A 22,880-nucleotide genomic window follows, 5' to 3' on the forward strand; every position below is an offset into this window, starting at 1 on the left:
AATGCGTGACCTTCAAGTGTCAATTACTCACAGAGGTTCAAAACAAAAACGAACCACGTGCCACGTCATTGGGAATTAACAAACATTGCCGAAGGTGTAAAGAATCATGTCAGTCATTATAACCGGACATAATTTATTAAAAATGGGTCACAATAAGCGACATGTCACTGTAAGCAAAGTCATTATATTATATCCGACTTATTTACATAGAATTTTATATGAAAACCAAATTTTGTTGTGTTATTACGTCATAATAGGCAATTTGTCAATTCATAATAAACGGATTCTACTGTGTTTGGAGACAAAATTTGCAACTAAACATAAACCTCTTTCATGAGCAGGGCCTACCCAGTTATCATTCCCACCAACAAATGGAAAGACTTTTAGGGCAAATTAGTGGCAAAAGCGGTTCTATCCCCCGCCCCTCATTGAAATTCTGTGCACGCTCCTTTTGTAGTGCCATATACCATATTTACCTGACTGTAACAAGACTCTGAATATAATTATAAACTACTTCTTGATTATGTGTTTAGGAAAAATTATTAATGGGGGTAACAATCAAAATTCAAACATACAAAAATTAGAAATTATTTAAATTAAGAAACGTTTTACCATTTTTACTACAGCTTTTCTGGTGTCACTTTTATCAGTTTTGAAATAACAAGCTGAAATTAAAAGAGAGAAAAAAAAAGATGGCTGTAGTTCAAAAGCCATCTGCCCGAAAGCAAAGAATGCTGCGATATACGGTGATCGTTTGGGAGGGTGTAAGAGGAGACGGAGGGGATACCTTGGCTAGCAGTTACAGTGAACTGTCTCCCTTTCTCCTCTGAGGTATCTGTTGCCTGCTGACACTCCCCTTCCCTCCCAGAGGTTCAGAAATCAGTAAATAAGAGCGGACTAAAGTGGCTTAAGTGACACAGGAGGCAGAGCGTGTTGTTGAACTAAACTCATCCCATCGATTTTAATTGACCTTTTCCAAGGGGAAGATAGCAGTTGTGGTAAATATCATATTATATTCAGGTAAATACTGTAGTAATAAATACATTTAAGAGTATCCTTTAAATAAAAAAAGGTTATTTGAAAATAAGTTTGTGAGAATTAGTTTTAAATATTCTAACAGCTGTTGTTCATCTATGTTTTGTTATTTTTATTTTCCACTTCAGAAAAGTGTGTGGGGTGGGGGCAGCTGGCCCCTGGAAACGCCCTTACTACTATGCTTGTACAGCGAATGCACACTAATATTATTGTTTATTTAATATTTTGTTTGCAGATCACTTGGACATCTGGCAACCAATGTGTGTGCTATCATTGGTGGAGTGTTCACAGTGGCTAGTCTTATTGATGCGTTCATCTACCGTTCAGTGAAAGCCATCCAAAAAAAAATTGAGCTGGGAAAAGTGAACTGAAAACTATTTCCTCTTTCAGTGGACTTTATGCACAGAACATCACTTCTAAAAATTGTTTGTAAACTTTGTTTAAACTTGTTAAACAAGTGGAAGGGCTGAAGCTCGGTTTATCTGTAATTTTTTTTAAATGATACAATTAATTTGGTTACTCTTTTATTTTGAACTCAGTAATCTGTTCTTAAATTACAGAACTTTTGATAATTTTTGTTTAAAGATAATAACTACATATTTGGGATTTCAAAATACAGTAATAAATACTGCTTTCCATGCTAGCACAAAGCTGTATGAAGACAACTTTTGAAATGTTTATAAATTACAAGACGTAATAAATACAGTACTTTAAGTTTTTAATTTCTTAGGAAAGAAAACATAAAATAAAAGTGGTATGTGTAATGTGTGTAAAAGTATTGAGCTTTAAAAGAATATTACTATATTACTGCTCCTGCCGTGCACATGGTGGATTGTGGCTACAATATGTAGATGAAAATCATTATGCTGATGGTGAAGGAAACAGTAAAAATGAAGGGAGCTAGGCAAAAGACTGCAGAGTTATTTTTTCAGTGCATCAAATAGCAAAGCTGCAACACATTCATTTCTTACCTTGGTGAAACAGTTGCAGGTAATAACTTTTTCATAAAGTGTTAACCTGAAGCTTTTAACAAGTAAGGTACCTCACTGTGCACATACCATATTTACCTGCAAAATGGTAGCCCCTGCGTGTGAGTCACACCTTTAATTTGGGCCATAAAAATCCAACTTTTTCGCAGTTAGGGTCACCCTTGAATATGGGTAGCACCATATATCACTGTCTCTCAGCTTATTGGTATGTAAGAAATACAGCACTGGGACACAATTCTTGACATTGTCGGAATAATATCGCTAGAGGGATGATCCGCTAGTTTCATTCTGATAGACAGCTAAATGTGTATTCTTGAAACTAGCAGCTATCAGAATCAACATTGTCAGGTTGATGAAAAATTTCTGGAAGTGTGGCAACATTTTTTATTTTTTTTTATTTGATGTCACTAGTAGGAGGCCAATCACAATGAGGGAAGGACCATTTCTAATGAAATTGTATTAATTTTTTTAATGATGTTCATCTTATTTCTCTAGTTGATGGATGTTGAAGTGGTGTGTATAAGTACATAACTAATAATTAACAATTAGTCGTAAAGTTATGCCAGAAAAATCAAAAATTTTATGACTTACCTATATAGGAAAAAAAATTGTTTTAAGCAGGGAAAAATAATAGTGTGTAATGCAGTTGTCAACTTTATTTCTTGTTAGAAAAAGTACTACAAAAAATGAATATTTATGAAAATGTGTACAGATTCATGGTTTTTTTTTTTGTATATAAAAAGTTCTTATCGCCTACGGGACTTTTTTCTTTTCTTCTTCTCTGCTCTGCGTAATTGGCTCCAACTTTTATCATATTTTTGTGAATACTTTGATGTGGAAATAAATTTTATGCACTGTTTCTTGATTCAGCAAATCATCTATGATTGTGTACATTAAGATTTTTATAACCACTGCAAGTAATTACAAAATGATAACTCTTATGGACAATATCTTGTCAATTATTTCGGGAAGAAATTTTGTAATTTTTGGAGTAAGGGCTTCTTGGAAACAATCTATCTATTTATCGAAAATTCTTTCAGCAACTTTCTTCTGGCATTATTTATTTAATAATACTTGTGTGTATTTTTATGGGTGTATGTTGTTGTCTTCAAAAATATTTTCTGCTTGGCAGGAATGTGCTAGGTTTGCAAGATAGGAAGGGGTCAAAAGGATAACCTTTATTTTCACAATCAATTGTAATTGAGCAAAATTCATATATAAATGGACTCATTTCGAGTGCATTTCAATCCCATAATAGATGTCCTTTTTAACGAATAAATGTGCATAGCCTATGTAAGCCTGCTACTCTAGTTCTGATCCAATCAAAACATGACACATTTTTGCAATATTTAGTGTGAAAAACTAATTACATTATACGTAAACTATGCAATAATAGTACCTATTTATAACAAAACACAACAAATAAATATCAAATTTCTACACCGATAATTTCCATATTTTTCACGTAAAATGTTAAGTAATGAAATGTAAATATAATATTCTTACACTTCCAAATGTAGTTCAATTACAAGCTATTTCTCGTCACGAACACACTAATTTTAAAGGTTAGATGACACTCGTGTTGTAATTTTTAAATACAGTAAATTAGATATAATCTTAAACCCATCGCATGTGAGTTTTTTATAAATAATGTTTTTGTTTCCTTTAGGAATAAATTAAATTTCAATCAAATAATCTACGACTCGATAGGCCTGCCTACTGTATTACGTTGCCTATTTTTATCTGAATATATATCACATAATGTAATGAGGTGAATAAGTTATTTCTGGTTTTAAATGTAGCTAACCTAAAATAACTAGTTATCCACACTATTTTTACAATATTTATAAGTAGCTAACTTAACCAACCACCCACACAATTTTAAACATTTCAGAACCATAACAGTGTCCATTTTGAACCAATCAAAGATCCAAAGAACAACAAACTCTCAAATCTCTATCGAAATTATTTCGCCAGCAAGGAAGTGGCGGAATGATTCTGGCGGAATTCCGCCAGTGCGTGTTCAAGAATAGGGTTTAGAAAAAATCCGTCGGAATTAAGCAATTCCGCTAGCATAATTATTACAACAGTGTTAAGAATAGCATCCCTAGTGTTAACTGTCATCTTTTTGTCTGCTTTCTGTGACACTTTATTACTGTAGGAGGGAGTGAGACATCACTTTACTCCCACTCCCCTAATGGTTTATGACCCCTCCTAATAACTAAGACACCCTTGTATCCCTTCCCAGCTATTGTATCTCTCTCTTTTTTTTTTTAACCAGTCCTAAAATGTTAGATTGTATATACTTGTGGTTTACTATAGCTAACAATAGAAATATAACTGTTCCCCAGAAACAAATTTATGCATCATTCAATCAATACAGCTTTGTTGAGAGTTTCTGGCGGGTGAGTCAAAGGTTGTGGATGTAATGTTGACCGGATAGGGGGATTTCACATTGGAGGGAAGAATATATCTTCCCAGGTTCAGGACGAGAGGTACTGTGGAAGGCATTGGCAATCCATTGCAGATTAACCTCGTCTAGTCTTACCTAGCTGTGCCATGGCCGTTACCTTGCCTTAATGACTAGATGTTTAAAAAAAAAAAAAAAAAAAAAAAAAAGCAGCTTAAAGCTGATAAAACTCTTCATGACATAGTTAAGCAACATAATTTAACTGGTGGTTGGGGCTACAAAGTACTATTTTTTTAATTGAAGCAATATTGTAAAAACATGTGCATATTTACCTTTTGAAACTTTTGATTGTATAAAAATGCCAACAGTTTTTTTCTCAGTCCAACTCCAAGAGCTGTCCAACTGCATAGCTGCTGTGATTCCAATAAGACTTCTGTACATTCTAATACTTCATATTTGTATTGTTTAATGTGATATTGAAACAAATATCCAGAATATATGCATAAAAAAATTTTAATTATTAAAACAATATCATAGGATGTTCTTAATTTGAAGGAAAAAATAAGTAGACACTTTAAAAAAATATATGAAAATTTAACTTTTTTTTAATCACCTTTTAAAGAAAGTACTTGCTGTTAAGAGAATATTTACTGCCACTGTCAACTCTCGTTCTATATTATTCAAACAACAAAGATTTAATTTTTGTAGACAATAAGGTTATCAAGAGATGGCAGGATTTGAATTGCAATTCAAGGAATCTGGGAACGACCCATGGCCTGTGATGAAAAATTTGGCCAAGGATTTGCTATAACACGCAGCTTTATGAATAAAGAGCGCTGTCGTGAAATTACAACTCCTTCCTTAAACTATAACCACATAACAGTTTCCCTTCTTATTCATCTCAGATTTGGCCACCTATTTGAGTTAGTTTCCTGAAGTAGATCCACAGCACTCATAGGGTAGGATGTTACTAAGATTGTCAAATCTTGTTTAACCTAAATCATAATGGTTGGAAAAAGATAAAAACACAGGTCCTTAGAATTGCAACTCTGATGTTTACAGTGGTTTTACCCTAAAAGCACAAAATTGCACATCTACATTTAACAGAATTCATTGGAAACCTTACGGCCCTCTTACGTTCTGGTTTTTGTCCGTACGATACAGGATGGGCGAAATTGGACATACAGTAACATATTGCATTGTATGCAATTTTTCAAACTGTCCGGCCACGAAATAACCAGACCGGCTCCATGTAGCACCCAGACAAACCTTGATTGTGTCAGGTATTGGATGGATGAAAACCAGAATGTAAGAGGCCTACCAGTTATGCTATACATACAGATCAAGTTTAGAGTTATAGACACAGTAACACTTACAGACTAGAATTTGTTTTTGTATTGTGGGTTTTGAAAATATTGTACAAAATTATTTGCCCTCCGACCCTTGGTTTCTTTTGATGGCCCTGTTAACTATGATGGTTGTATGATTATTCTGCTCCTCTTAGGTAATTCTTGTAGTTTTAAACAAATAATTGGACACAACATATCTTTCTATATCACAGCATAACACAAAAACACAGCATTATAATAAAATAACTTTTATTTATCTTGTTATAATGTCTTGAGGAAAATGTTGAAAGTATCTACGGAAGTCTTTGCAACATTCTCACAGAACTGAGCGTCTGTCCCATCAACCAAACTTCCCAGAGAAACATAGCATTCTAATGCTGGGTTATACTGCGCTCGTCCCAAAGAATGTAGAAAGAGGTGGCGCTGTTTGATGCGGAAGGCTCGGCTACTCAAAACCCTTGGACATTGTGCAATGTGTTCGTGAGGGATCTTCATCTCATTGTGGACAAACTCAAACCTCTCCAACAACCCATGCTGACCTGAAAGAAGTTCAACATTTGGTCAATTCACTGTGTATATATATTTACGAGTTGTTGCTTATCAACGTTTTCCACTCAAAGCTTAGCTGTGAACAGTTTTCATAATGATTATAGTAAAGCATCTTTCAGAAACCTAAAATCTCTTAAAATATGCATCTGTTTCGAGATTACTTTTCTTTAATTGTGATCGTAAAATACACAAAATGATAATTCAGTATTATAAACTGTTTGGAAAACAAAGACTATTCCATGCCAGTGGGATGTAATGCAATATATTACATAGTTGTACAATCTCTCAGTTATTTTCACATTAAAGGTTTTAAACGTGCTCATATATATATATATATATATATATATATATATATATATATATATACATACATATATATATATACACACACACACACACACACACACTAGCAGACCCGGCCACGCGTTGCTGTGGCTGAGTGATTTAGAAAGGATTTAAAAGACAAAATTTAACACAGATTAACGTAACATTTCAATTCTATTTTATTATTAAATACTCTGAATACCTTTACTTATAATAAATCACAGTTCATTTTATTAATAAATACAGTAAACTCTAGAATTATTCGTGTTAATTGGGACCTTCCGATGCCCGGATAATTGAATGCCCATAAAAACCCCCGGATAATCCGTTTCACCACTTAAAAATGGTGTATTTACTGGCAAAAGAGTGTCTCTTCAGTAGAATTCTTTGAGTACAAGCAAAGGCTTTGTATACAGTGTCCCAGCTTATTGGACAGTAAACAATACTGGCACTATGTTGCCGCCATTGGCACTATGTTGCCGCCATCCTTCTCCTGTCCCCTTTATTGCTACGGTAGGGAGAGCGGCGGCAGTCCCAACTCAGCATCTCCCTCCACCCTTTTAATGACCTATTATCCGGGGTCACTACAAAATAAGTGTCTGAACCACAGCACAATATTATACACCTTTTTTCCCCCTTCCAGCTATTGCATTTTATTTTTCTACCTCGCACGGCAAGAGATTGTTTCTTGTTGATTCCGCCTATTAAAATTAGGATGCACTTTACAGTCATAACTACGAGTATGGGATACTACGAGACCTTCGAAGTTACGAGAGTTTAGAAATGCACCGTCAGTTTGACTACGTAAATAGTAATCCTAAACTAATTTGGTTATTACGAGTGCTTACTTGTTGGCTCTTTCGTAAGAAAGAGTGATTTAAATGACATCTTCAAACAAGGAAAGATACCGTTAGTTGGAAGGAAAAAAAGGTTCACGCAGTAAACCAAGGCTGCAAAGCGAGAGAGGGCCGTGGCTATGCTGGCGCCGGGGCTGTCGAGAAAGAATGAATGCTGTTGTTGGGTGGTGGTGTGGGGTGAGGAAGGGATGTCTGGTGGCGAACAACATGCTCCCTTTCTCTCTCTCTCTCTCTCTCTCTCTCTCTCTCGGCAGTTTCAAGAAGCTCTCCCCCTTCCTTTGTGTTACTGGCTGCTTCGGCCGGTGGAGGGGAAATTCCTAAACCACCCCTCTCTCCGCCCCCCCCCCCCCCCCCCATGTGTGTATGTGTGTTTTCAATTTCAAAAAGCTTTTTATTATGTCTTTTTCATACATTAGCACTTTTACATGATATACTTGACATGCCAGCACTCTGTGCTCTTTTGCCAAAAATTATATACAATTTAAAAGGTAAACATTGGTTTTACATATTATATACAGATGAACAGAAGTTTCAATTGATTGTCTTTGAAGGAAAAAGTTTAAAAACCTGAGAGCCCTGTTCCTTTTGTGTGTGTGTGTGTGAGACCTCGTTGCGTAGGTGTGCGTGGCAAAAAAAAACACATGCACTCTTCTTGTGTAACTTTACAGGTTTTAATGATGCAATATTCCAATAGGTAATGGAGGTAGAGGGACCTTTTTTTTTTTAAGCGTGGCGGGATGCTGTGAAAAGAACGCTTGAAAAGAAAAAGAAAATGGTGGGGGGGGGGGGGGGGGGAGGGGGGTGTTGAGCCGGAAGGCAGCAGTCAAGGCATTCCTTTTTGGTTTAAAGTGTGGCAAATTGACGGGTGAAGGTGTCCGGGGAACAAGGGTCTGAAGGTTCAGGTAAATAGCTTTCTGACATGTCAGTAAATAATAAAAAAAAAATGCAGCGCAATCACGGCGTAGCTACACCTTGTCATTTTTTTTACAACTTCATAAAAAAAATCAAGCACGGATAACCCGAAAACAGGATAATCCAGGCCCGGATAATAGTTTACTGTACTTTGATTAGTTCTAACTATAATAAATCACAGTTAAAGTTTAATGAAGCGCCAATCGGTGTACAATATTTTTGGTCCGGGCATTGTTGAGATTCGATTTTTTTGGTGGCATTTTACTAAAAATAATAATTAAGTTAGTAAAAATTCAATCAAAATGAGAAAATAAAAAGCAAGCACTTATACATAAAATTTTTTTATTTTTATAAACTTAGATTTTAAATTTGCAGGAAAGGTAGAATTAATTAATACTTACAAATTTAATGAACTCTGATTCTCTAGCTAATATTATTTGTTTTATTATTATATCTGTAGATTGACAGCTGAAGATATAAATAATATTAAACACGTGAGAATAAAATCAAAAATAATACAAAAAAAGCGAGGTTATGTAGTACATTGATCAACGAAAATGTGCACAACATGGAGAAAAATAAAATTTGAATTGAAATGTAGCACCATCTATGAGATATTTATGTCAGACAGTACAACAGTTGTCTGTAAAGAACTTATTTAAGGCGCCATCTGTTTGAGACTTATGAAACTTACGATTAATAACACCAATCAACATTGATAATCAGTTTATTATTAATTATAAATTATTAAGACCATTAATCGAAATAAAAACTATCCTATCTCTCAAGTTGGAAAAATTACACATAAGGTAAGTGCGCCGGTACTCGTCACTGCTCCAATGGTCGTCACTAGCAACTTCAAATGTAAATAATAGAGAAGTAGCTCAATATATCGCCAACTTAAATATTGACAAAAATTTGGTCGACGTTCTAGCTGAAATTACCACAATAGTTTTCGGAACAAACACTATTTTCAATCAAAAAAGTCCGTGCATCAAAAGTTTGTAGAGCAGTGAAGATAAATAGGGGAATTCCTATACTAAAACACTAAGGACGTACGTGCACATTTTTAATTTTAATTCTGTAATTTTTCATGTTTATTCGTGATGTTTTGTGCTGAATATGTTAGTTAAATGTTCTTGAAGAGGTGAAAGTGTTTATTTTAAAAAATTCGTTTTCTTTGTATGATTTAGTTAGGGTGACGAAAACTGGATCAATAAAAACCTTGTATTGCTAGTGTTCGTCATATCTGATGAGCACTGGTACATTTAATATTTTATTTAAAGTTGTGCTAAGTTACACCCTAGAGTTCTTAAATAATATTGGTTCTTTGTTGCTGATAGACAAAAGTACATTATTATGATCAGATCCAGTAGTCGTCACCTATGACGACTTCCGATGCATGTGTATGACGACTTCTGGGTCGGAAATTACTTTACTTTATTGATTGCAGAAATTGTGTAGGCATTATTGTTTACATTAATTTAGGGGTCATTCGATATATATTTTGACATTAATAAGTAAATTAAACATTGTAATGTGTCTCGTTCTTTAATTACAGGGCAAAATGCCAAAATGGAAAATACTGTTGTATGAAGAGTCAGCCATGGAAGCTGCTCTTAAAGATGTAGCGAATTGTATGAGTATAAAACGAGCAGAGGTAAAAAATAGTGTACCAAGAAACACATTGTCCAATAAACACAAAGGCAAATCGCCCTTGGGTAGGAAGATGGGCCCTGATTCATTTTTAAAGTTTACTTCTGATACCGCATACCATGCTGTTATGTTGCAGCAACGAATCGAGTCGTATTGTGCACGTGTACAGTATGACGTCGCATAAATAATAATAAATAGAATATAAACAATTAACAATATTTGATAATTAAACAGTTTTTGTTAACCAAGAAACAATTAAATCTTATTAGAGCGGCTTTATTATATCTCTTTTAAGATAAGAACAAAAAAAAATGTGAAAATACATGATATTGAAAAACAAAAACATACATATTTCTAATTTGTAAAAAAATACTTTGTTACGTTGTTTCTGTTCCAATCTCAAACTTTGTCTACACACATAATACCTTTAATAAACAGTAAAAAAACTTAGACGAGGAATTTCCATATTATACTTTACTTAAAAAACAAACATTGTTCTTTGTAACGTAAATTCATCGAATATGCACACGCATGCATAAAATATACGAGAAATGCGAGTAACAAAATGCAGCCGTGTGTAACGTTTCATTACTCGTTACTAGACGGCGCACCCGTTACTCAGTAACGAATACATACGGTTTGCTATAGCTCTATATATTTTCATGTTAGTTGTGCTGTCCCTCTTTGTTCCGTGAGTGCTGTAAGTAAATTCAAAATTTAATGAGGATTATTCATTATATTACTAAACGATCATTATGAATTGCCATTTTGATGTTTAAAATATAGTATCAAATAAAATTTGAAGCCCAAATAGTACAATACTATCATTCTGGATCCATGAATTAAAACTAATGCAGCCGAAATCGCACATGACGACTACTGGCACAAACATGTGACGAACACTGGCAAACACGAAAATTTGCATGACGACTACTGGCTCGAAATCACACTATTTTCAAAATTATAAATCTACAAAAATAATTTGTTTTTATCGAAGAGTGTTGGATAGCATTGTAGAGTAAAGTTTGAGGTTAAAAACAAACATGTAGGGGCAGTAATACACCTACGAGGTTATGTACACAATTTTTTTTTCTAAAACTCGTCTTAGCATGACGACTACTGGTACATTTACCTTAAATGCCAATTTTCATCAAAATCGGTTGACTTGGTGAAGAGTCCACTGGAAACAAACCTCAGGACACTGGATTTATGTATCTGTGTGTTTTGTGTGTGCGTTTTTTGGCACTGCGGTGTTGCATATCTTATGTGATATGATGCCAGCGTGTGTTCTTATTTCAGTTCCCTTAAGTATTAGTAGCCCAAGTGACCATACACCCTAGCATACTACTAATAAATAAAGCTTGTATTGATTCACTTACTTATCATCCACAATTTTGGCTGTTTCAACAATATGTTCTTCATTTCTTTTGCTTCAAAACCCAGTTCTTCCTTGATGACAAAAGTATTAACCTGATGTGTCAAAAAAAAAACCTTAAATCAATTGCATAATCAGAATTAAGATTATAGTACAAAACACTAGTAGCAAGACGTACCTTTATGTGATTCATGCTGTAGGTGATGAGACGTGGTTGCTTAGTCGCAAGGAATCTCACTTCATTGCCGGTCAGGGAGAAGTTCTTCTGGAAGTGGCCCAGCCGGCTGTCTATGGTGTCTGTACTGTTGACAAACACCATTCACCATAGAAATATATAACACATGACTGCAGTTTACTGATGCAAGTTCTTTCAAAGCTTAAAAGAAATTGTTCTCTCCCAATACTCCCCCATGTTCATGCCAGATGCAGGTCCACCATCTGGACGAAATTACAGAAAAAGTGATCTATGCACAGTAATGTGGGCACAGACTGGTCACGGGATAGGACACCAAAATCCTTTCTCTAAAATTAAGGGACTGGCCACGACCTGTCTAAGGGTTTGGGAGCGGTACTGTGCACAGGGAATACGGTTAGGGTACAGTTATAACATATTCAACACCTAAACCCTTATTTTAGTGTCTTGAAATACCACTCGGAGTAAGCCATCAGTTAAGCTACAATCAGCAATCACACAATAATGTACAGCAAAATTGTTATGTCTTACATAAAGAAATCATCACTGCCAAAAGGCATAACACTTTGTCACCCTTTCAAGGTATTCTTTATAAAATAGGCTATATTTAAACTAAATAAAACATTGCATAGAATAAATAAATATGTGTGTGTGTGTGTGTGTATGTATATATGTGTGTGTGTGTATATATATATATATATAACATATATATATATATATATATATATATATATATATATATATATATATATAACAAATATAACTTCAAGTTAAAATAAACCATTCGCTTTTCAGTGCAAATGTCTAATGTATTACATAGTTGGGAAATAAGGTGAATATTAAATAAAGTGAGATGTTTTATTGTAAAGGTGTAGCCATTTCTTTGACAGGCTATTGCAGTTTATTTAATAGCCTATATATGAGCAGGAAATTATATTCTAATATCTACTCATATTTGCAAGCATTTAGTTTAAAAGATTTGTTTTATTAAAGTCCATTTGACCATACCTGTAGAAAAGCAATCTGCAAAAATTAATAATATTATCAATAAATGTTTAAGCCCTTGAAAATAGGCTGTAATTTGGTTTATTGCCTCCATTAAGTTTTTTTGTCCAAGTCATGTTAACTCTATGGTATAATAACGAATTTTTTAATGAGTTCACAAAAACTCATATTTAAAAAATTACATAACCTTTAATTATTGAGTTAAAACCTAGGCCATGTAGGTGTGATATGTAAATCGTATAATAATTTAGGATGTTTTTGTGCTGATTATGGATAGTATGTTTTAAAAAAATAATAAACATGAAAATAATTTGTAAACTTCTTAACACTTTTTATGTCTTAGTACATAACTGTTTAAATTAACGAATAAGCAGTATGTACCGGCCGTTAGGTTTATGCTACCCGTACAAATTTGTGATTTATAGTGTTTAACTTTCTTTAATCTCCCGTACAAAAATATTTAAAAAGGTAATATCTTTCATTATTGATTAGTTCTCAGGCATGTGAGCGCAATCATGTTTACGGCCTACTTACATATGTAATGAAGCTTTCTGCGTGGGGGTTTCAATTTCCTTGGAGACGTGAAAGTAAAAACGCTAGGCACTGCAGTCTTCTTTAAAAATTTACCGCCACATTCTACTTTCTATAATCTGCAGCGACAAAATGTTTTGAGCATACACGCATGTGCGCTGAGACTGGACATTTTCGATCGTCCCTGCGAACTTTTATTTTCCATAATTTTAAACGTTCTGGATTTTTTGGAAAGGCGTGGAATGCTATTCCGGGCATTAAACTTGAGCTCCTACAATGAAGAACAGAACAATACTGCACCATTATTAAACAATTTAACGAATAACCATCACTTGATGCGCCTTTGTAGGTTCCAGCCATATACAACAATAAAGAGACCATACAAAGGTACAACAAAATATCAGAAGTTGATGTTGCAAGTATATGCTTACCTATTTCCTAGAGAAAGACAGTTACATAACACTTTTCTGTCCTATGGCATGCTAAGCTCATTCACAATCATAATGTCCAATCACTTACGTGAATTAAATAACTAAAAAGCTGATGCAGTGTGTCAATTTTATATTTTTAATTTTCACACCTACCTGAACGACAGCCAGTAGGGGTTCTTTGAAATCACTTTCAACACCATGTCTCCCGAGAACCTCTTTGATTCCAAATAGTTAATTCGTACTTGAAGATCATCCAAATCTTCCTTGAAAATTTCTGGATTTTTTGTCAAAAACCATCCCAATGCATCAGGGAGAATGCCTTTGTCAACCAGGAACCTGACAAGTACACAAACCAATAAAATTGCATTAACATGTTGAGAAAATATGAATTCATTATTTTATAGCAACAACTACATGTTAAAGTCAAGTAATTAAGTACATTAGCTTCATTTCAAAGCATAATTTTCCAAATATGTAAATTTCACAACTATTCTATATGAATTCTTAGAGTATATGGTGTAGTTAATAGCTAAAGTATCCCGTTTTAGTGATTTATTGCTTTGAAATATGTTGGGAATTGTAATAACGTAAATATGTAATCCTCAGTTTTTCGTTTCGTAGTTAGACCATAATTGTTTTTGTTGTCACCTGCCGAAATCAAGTGTGTACATGTAAAAGTGCCTTTTGACTAGAGTAGTAGGTGACATGATGGCGGCGGAAGGTCGTGTTTCGTTTAGTGTGTATACAGTAAAAATACAAGTGAAACGGTAAATAAAAGCATTGTTTGTCTGAAAACTTAAACTGGGTTTATTATGTAATCAGTTTGGCAAAATCTAAATACGACTTACAACAGGTTATGGGCCCAGTGTGGCGCAAAACAGTGTGGATGCATTAAAAGGTCGCTGCGACGATACAAAAATGGCTCACTCCGAAATGAACGAACTTTCATTGGTGGAAAAATTAAAGGAACCTTGTGATTTTCAGCTGTGGAAGTTCAAAGTGAATATACTATTCAAGTCACAAGGTTTGTACGACATCGTAACTGGAGAAACAAAATTACCAGAGCGAGACAGTGCAAATTATGCGGAGTACATCAAAAAGGATGCGAAAGCACAAATGATAATAATAGCCACTGTCGACAGGATTCCTCTGACGCATATTCTTACGTGTGAAAATGCGTACAGCATGTTCAAAAAACTGTGCGACGTATATGAACGGGACGCATCGCAGCAGAAGTTCGATCTAATGCAGGAATTTTTTGCTTACAAATACACAGCAGGGGTAGACTTGGCGACGCATGTAAGTAAGCTTGAAAACCTGGTGTTCAGGTTGAAGGCGTTGGGAAACGATGTTCCAGAACATATGTTGATTTCTAGGATCCTGATGACTTTACCTGAAAGGTACAGCTATTTTATTAGTGCATGGGAATCTACTCCAATGGAAAGTAAAACTCTGGCAAATTTGGCAACACGATTGGTGGCGGAGGAAAAAAGATGCACTGACACCAGGGCCGAAACTGATGCAGTAGTATTCAAAGCTGAAGCAAGAAGATGCTACGAGTGTGGTTCAGACAAACATTTAGCGGGGTTTCACAGAGCCAGTGCAGTGAATAAAAGGCAAGGTACCTCCACCATTAGATGTTTCTCATGTCACAAAACCGGACATATGGCTAGGGAGTGTCCGAGCAAAGTGAAGAACTGTAGCATATGCAAAAGAACCAACCATGAAGAAAAGGACTGCTATTTTCGAAATAAGGCGAACAAGGAGCCACCAGTTTCCTTCATGACAGCGAGCTGTGACTTAGCAGACACTGAATGGATCCTGGATTCAGGGTCGTCATGCCACATGACCTACGACAAAAGCATACTGGAAGAAACGAGAGCTGCTAGGATGAATATAGGCCTTGCGAAAAATTCTGTGAGCATGAGTGCAGAGGGTGTAGGGAAAGTAGTGACAGAGTGTTGTGAACTGAAGCAAGTACTGTATGTACCTCAGCTCAGTAAGAACATATTGTCAGTGGGGTCAATCACAGGAAATGGGGGAGAAGTGAATTTTTCAAAGAATGAAGTGAGAGTGATCAAAAATAATGAAGTGATGCTAAGGGGCGAAAGAAGTGCAAATGGACTGTATGTGACAAAAATTCCCAAAGACACACCATCAGAAGCTCTGGTGGCCGAAAGTACAAATCCTGACATAAATTGGCACAGAAGAATGGGTCACATCAGTCAAGATCGTCTCAAAGCTACATCAAAGGTTGTGAAAGGAATGACGTTGAGGAGTGGAGATCTGAACCATGAACCATGTGTAATATGCATACAAGCAAAACAGACAAGGGCTCCATTCGTGAAAGAACGGGCACAAGCCAGCAAGCCCCTGGAAATATTACACTCCGACTTGGTGGGGCCAATTACACCACATAGTTGGAATAAGAAGAAATATATCCTGACTTTCATTGATGGATTCACACACTTTGCTGAAATCCGCTTGCTCGAATCAAAGGCGGAGGTCCCTGAACTAGTGATTCAGCATGTGAAGAAAATAGAAAGGCAATGGAATCTGAAAGTTCACAAACTGCGAACAGACAATGGCAAGGAGTATGTGAATGAGAAGCTCAGAGCCTGGATTGAAGCTGAAGGTATTGTTGCTGACACATCTGCTCCATACACACCTCAACACCAAGGAATGGCCGAACGTTTCAACCGAACCTTGATGGACAAGATTAGAGCACTAATGCTGGACTCCTGCATGCCGGAAGAACTGTGGAGTGAGGCTGCATATACAGCAACCTATCTCATCAACAGAAGCCCAACAACAGGCCGGAGTGAAACCCCGGCAGAGCTGTGGTATGGAAGAAAACCTGACGTTTCTAACCTACGAATATTTGGATGCGCAGCTTATGCAAAGATTAACAAGTACCAGTTAAAACTGAAGTCAAGAAGTGAAAAACTGCTGTTCGTGGGCTACACGGGAACGGGTTACCGGCTGTGGGATGAAAATAGAAGAGAAATTGTGGTTAGAAGAGATGTGGTGTGCATAGAAGGCTGGGACACTCATAAAGAAGCAAGCGACCCTCCGCTGATGCTGCCAGTGCTGCAGAAAGAAAATGATGAAGACAAAACAGATAGGATGTCAAATTATGATGAAAACACAGACAGTGATGAATCATTTCATGGATTTGAAATTAGTGAGGAAACTGACGAAAATGCTGTGCATGAACAGGGGAGAGCACATGGAAGGAACAGAAGGATCCCTGCGAGATTTGAAGATTATGTGATGCTGACATATGAAGAAGCTGTTTCTTCCTGCACCGAAGGAAAGCATTGGAAAGCAGCAGTTGAAGAAGAGAAGAGATCGCTGCTGGAAAATGGGACATGGACAGTTGTGGAAAAGAAAAATGTTCCAACCGGACAAAAGATACTGACCAGTAAATGGGTTTTTAAAAGGAAGGAGGATGGGAATGGAAATTAGCAGAAATGAAAGAGGTCTTCATCTCAACCAGACAGGGACTGTGATTCAGCTCATGAAAGCCTACAACATGTCTGAAGCAAAGCCTGTCCCAACTCCAGCGGTGGAGAAAAAAGGAGAAGAAAAAGAAAGACGAAACAAGATTTTTCCATATAGAGAGTTGTTAGGGAGTCTCATGTATCTGTCCAATAAGACAAGGCCAGATATAGCGTTTGCAGTGAATCGCTGCAGCAGAAGTGTTGAGAAACCAACCGAAGAAGACATTATCTCAATCAAGCGAATTGTGAGGTACTTGCGAGGCACTGCAAATCTGGGTATCAAATTTGAAGGTTGCAGTCCTGTGAATAAATTGGTTGGATTCTGTGATGCTGACTTTGCTGGGGACGAAGAATCCAGAAGGAGCACCACAGGGTACGTCATCTTCTACTGTGGAGGCCCCATCAGCTGGTGCACCAGGAAGCAGCCAGTGGTCGCACTTTCCACTGCAGAGGCGGAGTACATTGCAGCAGCTGAGTGTACGAAAGAGCTGATGTATATGAAAGCTGTGTTGGAGGAGATCCTGGGTGAAGAGGTGACAGCAGAACTACATGTGGACAATCAGAGTGCATTGAGTTTGATGAAGAACGGGGTGGTGAACCGCAGGTCTAAACACATAGATGTGCGGTTCCACTAAATTCATGAGAAGGTGAGCGAAGGCCTAGTAAAAGTATATTACTGCTCCAGTGACAAACAGACAGCAGACATCTTTACGAAGCCCCTGCAAAGTGTAAAATTTAAAACACATGCAAGTAAAATAGTCTCCTGAGAACTGAAAGGGACACAAAAACTGAGAATTAAGGGGGAGTGTTGGGAATTGTAATAACGTAAATATGTAATCCTCAGTTTTTCGTTTCGTAGTTAGACCATAATTGTTTTTGTTGTCACCTGCCGAAATCAAGTGTGTACATGTAAAAGTGCCTGTTGACTAGAGTAGTAGGTGACATGATGGCGGCGGAAGGTCGTGTTTCGTTTAGTGTGTATACAGAAAAAATACAAGTGAAACGGTAAATAAAAGCATTGTTTGTCTGAAAACTTAAACTGGGTTTATTATGTAATCAGTTTGGCAAAATCTAAATACGACTTACAACAAAATATATACATTAACTCCCTTTGACTTACATAACAAAGTGATCATTATTTTATTTTATTCAAAAAACAAACTTGAATCACTGAATGACAGCTTTTTGGTTTTAGTCAGGGCTGGAAATAGGAGATTCGTTAGGGGGGGCAAAGCTTAATTTGCCGCCCCTCCTTACCAACATTATAAAATACCCTTTTTCGTTAGAAGCGGTGGTTGAAATGATACCATTCACTTATACATAATTGAGAACTTTTATTTATCAAGTACGCTAATTGAAAAACTAATACAATTACATTTTTTATTATAATGAAATAGACTGTTATCAAACTATTGTTTATTGTTTGCACAACAGTGAAAATTAATGTCTTACCAATAAGTTTATTAATTACTAAAATTACATAAGGAATATGTGATTCTGAATTAAGTATAATATTGTATTGATAACCATACAAAGAAATTCAATTCAAAATTTAATTTTTCGAGCATGATTAGCTGCAAATAATATCATCAAAATTTATCAAAGCAGCTCGTTTGTGTTCAATAGATATAATACTTAGATTTGTTAATCTCTGCTGGCCCATCGTGCTTCTCAAATAGCTTTTAATAAGTATAAGTTTACTAAAACTTCTTTCACCTAACGCAATTGTAACTGGAAGGGTGAGAAACATTCTCAGAGCAGGATGTGCCTCCTCCAGTTTATTTTTGCAGATAAGGCTCAACATTGTTGATGCTGCAGCATCTTTTAATCCATAGTCTACTGTTAATGCATGGTGCTTAAAACTTTCAATTTCAAATACGAATTCTTCTTTGTTAAGATCGGCACTGTGTTTCCTAATTCTGCTGCTTTCACTTTTAAATCTTCTACTTCCATTTTATGAATTTGAACACCACTTAAAAAACCAAACTTATTGTTAATGTTCTCCAAAGCCTTAAACCTGTTAATCAGTTCCATAATTAATCTTACAATGATTCCAACATTACTTGATGTAAGTTTTTTTGACATACGCCATTTCTAAGCACTTTTTCTGTAGAAGAAAACTAAAAACTAAAATAAATAAATAAGCAAAAATAAACAAAAGACCAAAAACACAAATTAAGCAAAAAATTGCTGTTATCAACAGGATATAAACATCATAAAATATTCCGTAACAGGAATATCGTCAACAAACAAAGAAAAACAAAGAAAAATGTACTAAGAGAACAAAAAAACCCAAAAATGATGACACAAAAATATTGAACCCAAAAAAATTCAGCACAATGGTTTAAACGAGAAAAAAACATGACAAAACGAAAAGACGAAACAAACACAATAGTTTTTCCAAAACAGAAACAAGCGACGTTTCGGGAACTGCTATCTGCTCCCGTCCTCAGGCAGAGATGCACATGGTACGAAAACACAGGTGCGACTGAGTAGGGGCTGGAAAAATGAGGGTATTTATCAGAGAAAGGGCTACATCTTGCTCAGCCACATGATCACCCGCGCAACGGGTCCTTGAGATGCCAGCTCTCATCGCAGTGGTTTTACTCACTCCAGACCACGAATTATGGTAATACTTGTTTCTTAGAGTGAAGTAACGCATTTGAAGTACGAATATATTTACAAATTATGCATAATTAAGTTGAATAGAATTTCTTAATTTCTTGGCTAAATTATTGGTTGCGATATGTAAACTTTCAAAACTTTTTTTAATGACTAGTTTAATTTTGTTTTAGTAACCACTTTTCATATTTTGCTGCCCCCTGATATTTGCCGCCCGGGGCACATGCCCCCCATGCCCCCCCTTAGTTCCGGCCCTGGTTTTAGTTGACCTCAAATAACCAACATATGGCTCCACATACATATTGTAAAAAGAAAAAAAATTAAAAAGTAGCCAGGATTTAAAATAAAATCTGCTTTTGCAAAATAATAAGCTAAAATGAATTACACGAAAATGCACAACCATTTGGCATAACATCACACTTCCTCCCATCAAAGTGATACAATTTCGAACCCCAGCAGGATAAAATCCATATTTCTTGGGAAAACAAGGGTGGAAGATGCATAGAGCCAATTTTTGGTAAATCTGTATTGTACGGATTAGCGCCAAAAAAAATCGTACAAATATAAAATAACTTTCATTATATGCTATCTTACGTCCTCTTTTCAGAACCGCCTGCGGAGATAAAAAATTCCAATTACTTTTGGAGATATCGAATTTTTTAATATTCATTTTTTGGCGATTTTTTCAAAAAAAAATTTTAAAAATCCGAAAATACATTTATTCTGTGCTCTTTAACTTCCTCTTTTCATTAAACCCGGCGGAGATCAGAAATTCCAAATACTTTAGGAGATATGGAATTTTTTAATTTTCATGATGTGCACTGATGCGGCGTTGAGCGGGAAGCCTACGATTCACACATCCTTCTGGACATACCCGAATTCTCACGTTGGCAAGCCTTCTTTTCTTAAAATTAGCAAGAAGTAATTAAAAATACTTTAAAACACTGTGGATGGTTGGTTATATTAGGTGAGTATAGCTACATTAAAAAAACTGTAAAATCATTTTATTGTTGCTTAGCAAATAACTTTTTAATATGTAGCTATCCAGCGCTAGGAAACCGTTTACATGATTTCACAGTATTTTTAATGTAGCTATCCTAACCAAATCAACCATCCACAATGTTTTGAAGTACGTATTTATAATGTAGCTAACATAACCTAATTGACCATTAGTTTTCATGAGTTGCATATTTATTTACAATAAACAAAAAAAACAAAAAAACAGAAGATGCACGATCAGGCGTTTGCCTCTCGTCTGTTGAAAGAAAGCTTGCCAACGTGAGTATTCGGGTATGTCCAGAAAGATGAGTGAATCGTAGGCTTCCCGCGTTCACCATTGTTGCTTGTTTACAAGTATGATTTTTTTTTTTTCGCGACGTAGTTGAACGACTACATCACGTAAAATGAAAATTACGTGAGTTCCTACTGTTCATCCTTTTTCCCGGTTTGTTAGGTCAGGTCAGCTACATTATAAATACTTTAAAACTAAACAACCATTAAAATTAATTTTTATTATTTTTAATGTCCGTTCAGTTTCAAAGTATTTATACTGTAGCTGACCTGACCTAATCTACCTTTGTCCCGTTTTGTTAGGTCAGGTCAGTTACATTATAAATACTCAAAACTATACAAGTACAATTAATTGATATTATTTTTAATTTCCGTTTATTTTGAAGTATTTATCATGTAACTAACCTTACCTAATGGAAAATTTCTGTTATTTAGGCATTCACGCACACACGGCAAAATATAAAATGGCGTCTGTTGAATGATTACATAGGGCTTGTATTGCAAAATAAGAACGGCGATATCTCCAAAAGTAATTGGAATTTTTAATCTCCGCAGGCGGTTTTGAAAAGAGGACGTAAAAGAGCATATAATGAAAGTTATTTCATATTTGTACGATTTTTTTTGGCGCTAATCCGTACAATACAGATTTACCCAATTTTTTTTAGTGTACTTTGTTTCCCCCACCCATTTGTTCTGTCAATGCTCCCAACTCATATCATCTCTATTGACCCCAGTGTCATATTATTAAGTCTCAATTTGTTAATTAAATATTTCACTTATTAATTATGTGTGCTAAAAACCATCACTCTTTCTCATACAGAGCGCAAACAGTTCCAATTAAAGTTCCCTCTCATGTCATACCTTCAGTAGGAAAAAAATTAATCATATAATTTCATACCTAATGTGTTCTTTCATGTCTCTTTCAAAATCTAATGTTAAAATAAACTCTGCAATCCCCTTCCTTTTCTCAAGTTTATGTAAATCAACACCCAATTTTACAAGCTGCTGAAGACTAGGCGACTTATTTATATAGGCAGCAAAGTTGAATGTAGGCTTAAAAAAAGGTGCAAAATGAGTCAAGTCTGTCTCATCACTGGGTGGTTGCAATACAGAGCGACAGCTTTCATCGCTTATTACACAGGATTCTACTTCAGAAACTTGAGAATCCCTTTCCAATGTACCATTCAAATTGGTCGCATTATCATCTCCATCGCCAAACTTCGATTTTTCTGCTTCCGATGACTGACTTTCCGCACTTGAAATTCTTGTAAAAAATCTGTCTCCAGAACAGCGCAACGACTGTCTAGAAGGTATTCGCGTGAATCGGTATACACACGCAACAACTGAAAACATTTTAGCATTCTTAAAACCAAATTTCAAGCCCACGAAAAATCATGCACTTGCGTTTTCTAAACAAAAAACATTTAAATAAACCAGCGGTGCCAACATTTTATGACAAAAATTTCAAGTGGAATACGGAAAAAAACCCTCTCAGCTTAATAAAAAATCCCTCAGTATAGAACTCCGTGGGTGTCTTTTATTGCTAGCTGCAGTACCGAGTGGCGTTGCCCAAAAGATAAATCAAATTGTTTAGAGCGTTGCCCAGGCTGAACACAGGGTGATGTATTGTCTGTTAATTAAAGCAAAATTGATAACGTTATATGACAGTGTGGTGGACATGACACACAATTGTTGTTTGTATGTCTATGACATGATTTTCAGTGTACCCATGGCGATCGGTTAAACGGCTTAGGGCCGGTTTTATGTCCCCCGGCTAAACCTCCGGCTAAAATTTAACCGCAGGCTAGCTCTTATTTCGAATTTATGACTCCCTGTTAACGTCTGCCTT

General features: G+C 35.7%; 2 protein-coding genes across 3 annotated transcripts in view; one reads left to right on the top strand and one right to left on the bottom strand.

Annotated features, from left to right (window-relative positions):
* The window catches only part of LOC134535999 (endoplasmic reticulum-Golgi intermediate compartment protein 3), a 57,250-nt gene extending 55,305 nt beyond the window's left edge, over nucleotides 1–1,945 (top strand). Inside the window, exon 11 of the mRNA XM_063375490.1 lies at nucleotides 1,271–1,945. Within this exon, the coding sequence (XP_063231560.1) occupies nucleotides 1,271–1,406 (136 nt within the window). The 3' untranslated portion in view covers nucleotides 1,407–1,945. The remainder of the gene's footprint in view (nucleotides 1–1,270) is intronic.
* Nucleotides 1,946–4,614: 2,669 nt separating this feature from the next.
* On the bottom strand, nucleotides 4,615–22,464 carry LOC134536005 (transcription termination factor 3, mitochondrial). 2 transcript variants are annotated; one of them, XM_063375501.1, is made up of 5 exons: nucleotides 21,930–22,464; nucleotides 13,770–13,952; nucleotides 11,635–11,758; nucleotides 11,461–11,551; nucleotides 4,615–6,322 (listed from the first exon to the last, which is right to left on the bottom strand). In XM_063375501.1, the coding sequence occupies exons 1-5, from the start codon at nucleotides 22,382–22,384 to the stop codon at nucleotides 6,045–6,047; spliced, it is 1,131 nt and encodes a 376-aa protein (XP_063231571.1). In that variant the 5' UTR covers nucleotides 22,385–22,464; the 3' UTR covers nucleotides 4,615–6,044. The 2 variants fall into 2 exon arrangements, with proteins under 2 accessions (XP_063231571.1, XP_063231578.1); XM_063375508.1 differs by having other exon boundaries at nucleotides 22,213–22,302.
* Nucleotides 22,465–22,880: the final 416 nt, after the last annotated feature.

The sequence above is a fragment of the Bacillus rossius genome, chromosome 1, assembly GCF_032445375.1.
Source record: "Bacillus rossius redtenbacheri isolate Brsri chromosome 1, Brsri_v3, whole genome shotgun sequence".
NCBI classification, from domain to species: domain Eukaryota; kingdom Metazoa; phylum Arthropoda; class Insecta; order Phasmatodea; family Bacillidae; genus Bacillus; species Bacillus rossius.

Bases quoted from the DNA above. Each gene is read 5' to 3' on its own strand.
- LOC134536005 (XM_063375501.1), bottom strand. From the start codon at position 22,384: ATGTTTTCAGTTGTTGCGTGTGTATACCGATTCACGCGAATACCTTCT. The intron at 13,953-21,929 runs GTATGAAATTAT...TGTACTTGTCAG, and splicing joins GACATGAAAGAACACATTAG to GTTCCTGGTTGACAAAGGCA. The intron at 6,323-11,460 runs GTAAGTGAATCA...AACTTCTTTCAG, and splicing joins GCCAAAATTGTGGATGATAA to GTCAGCATGGGTTGTTGGAG.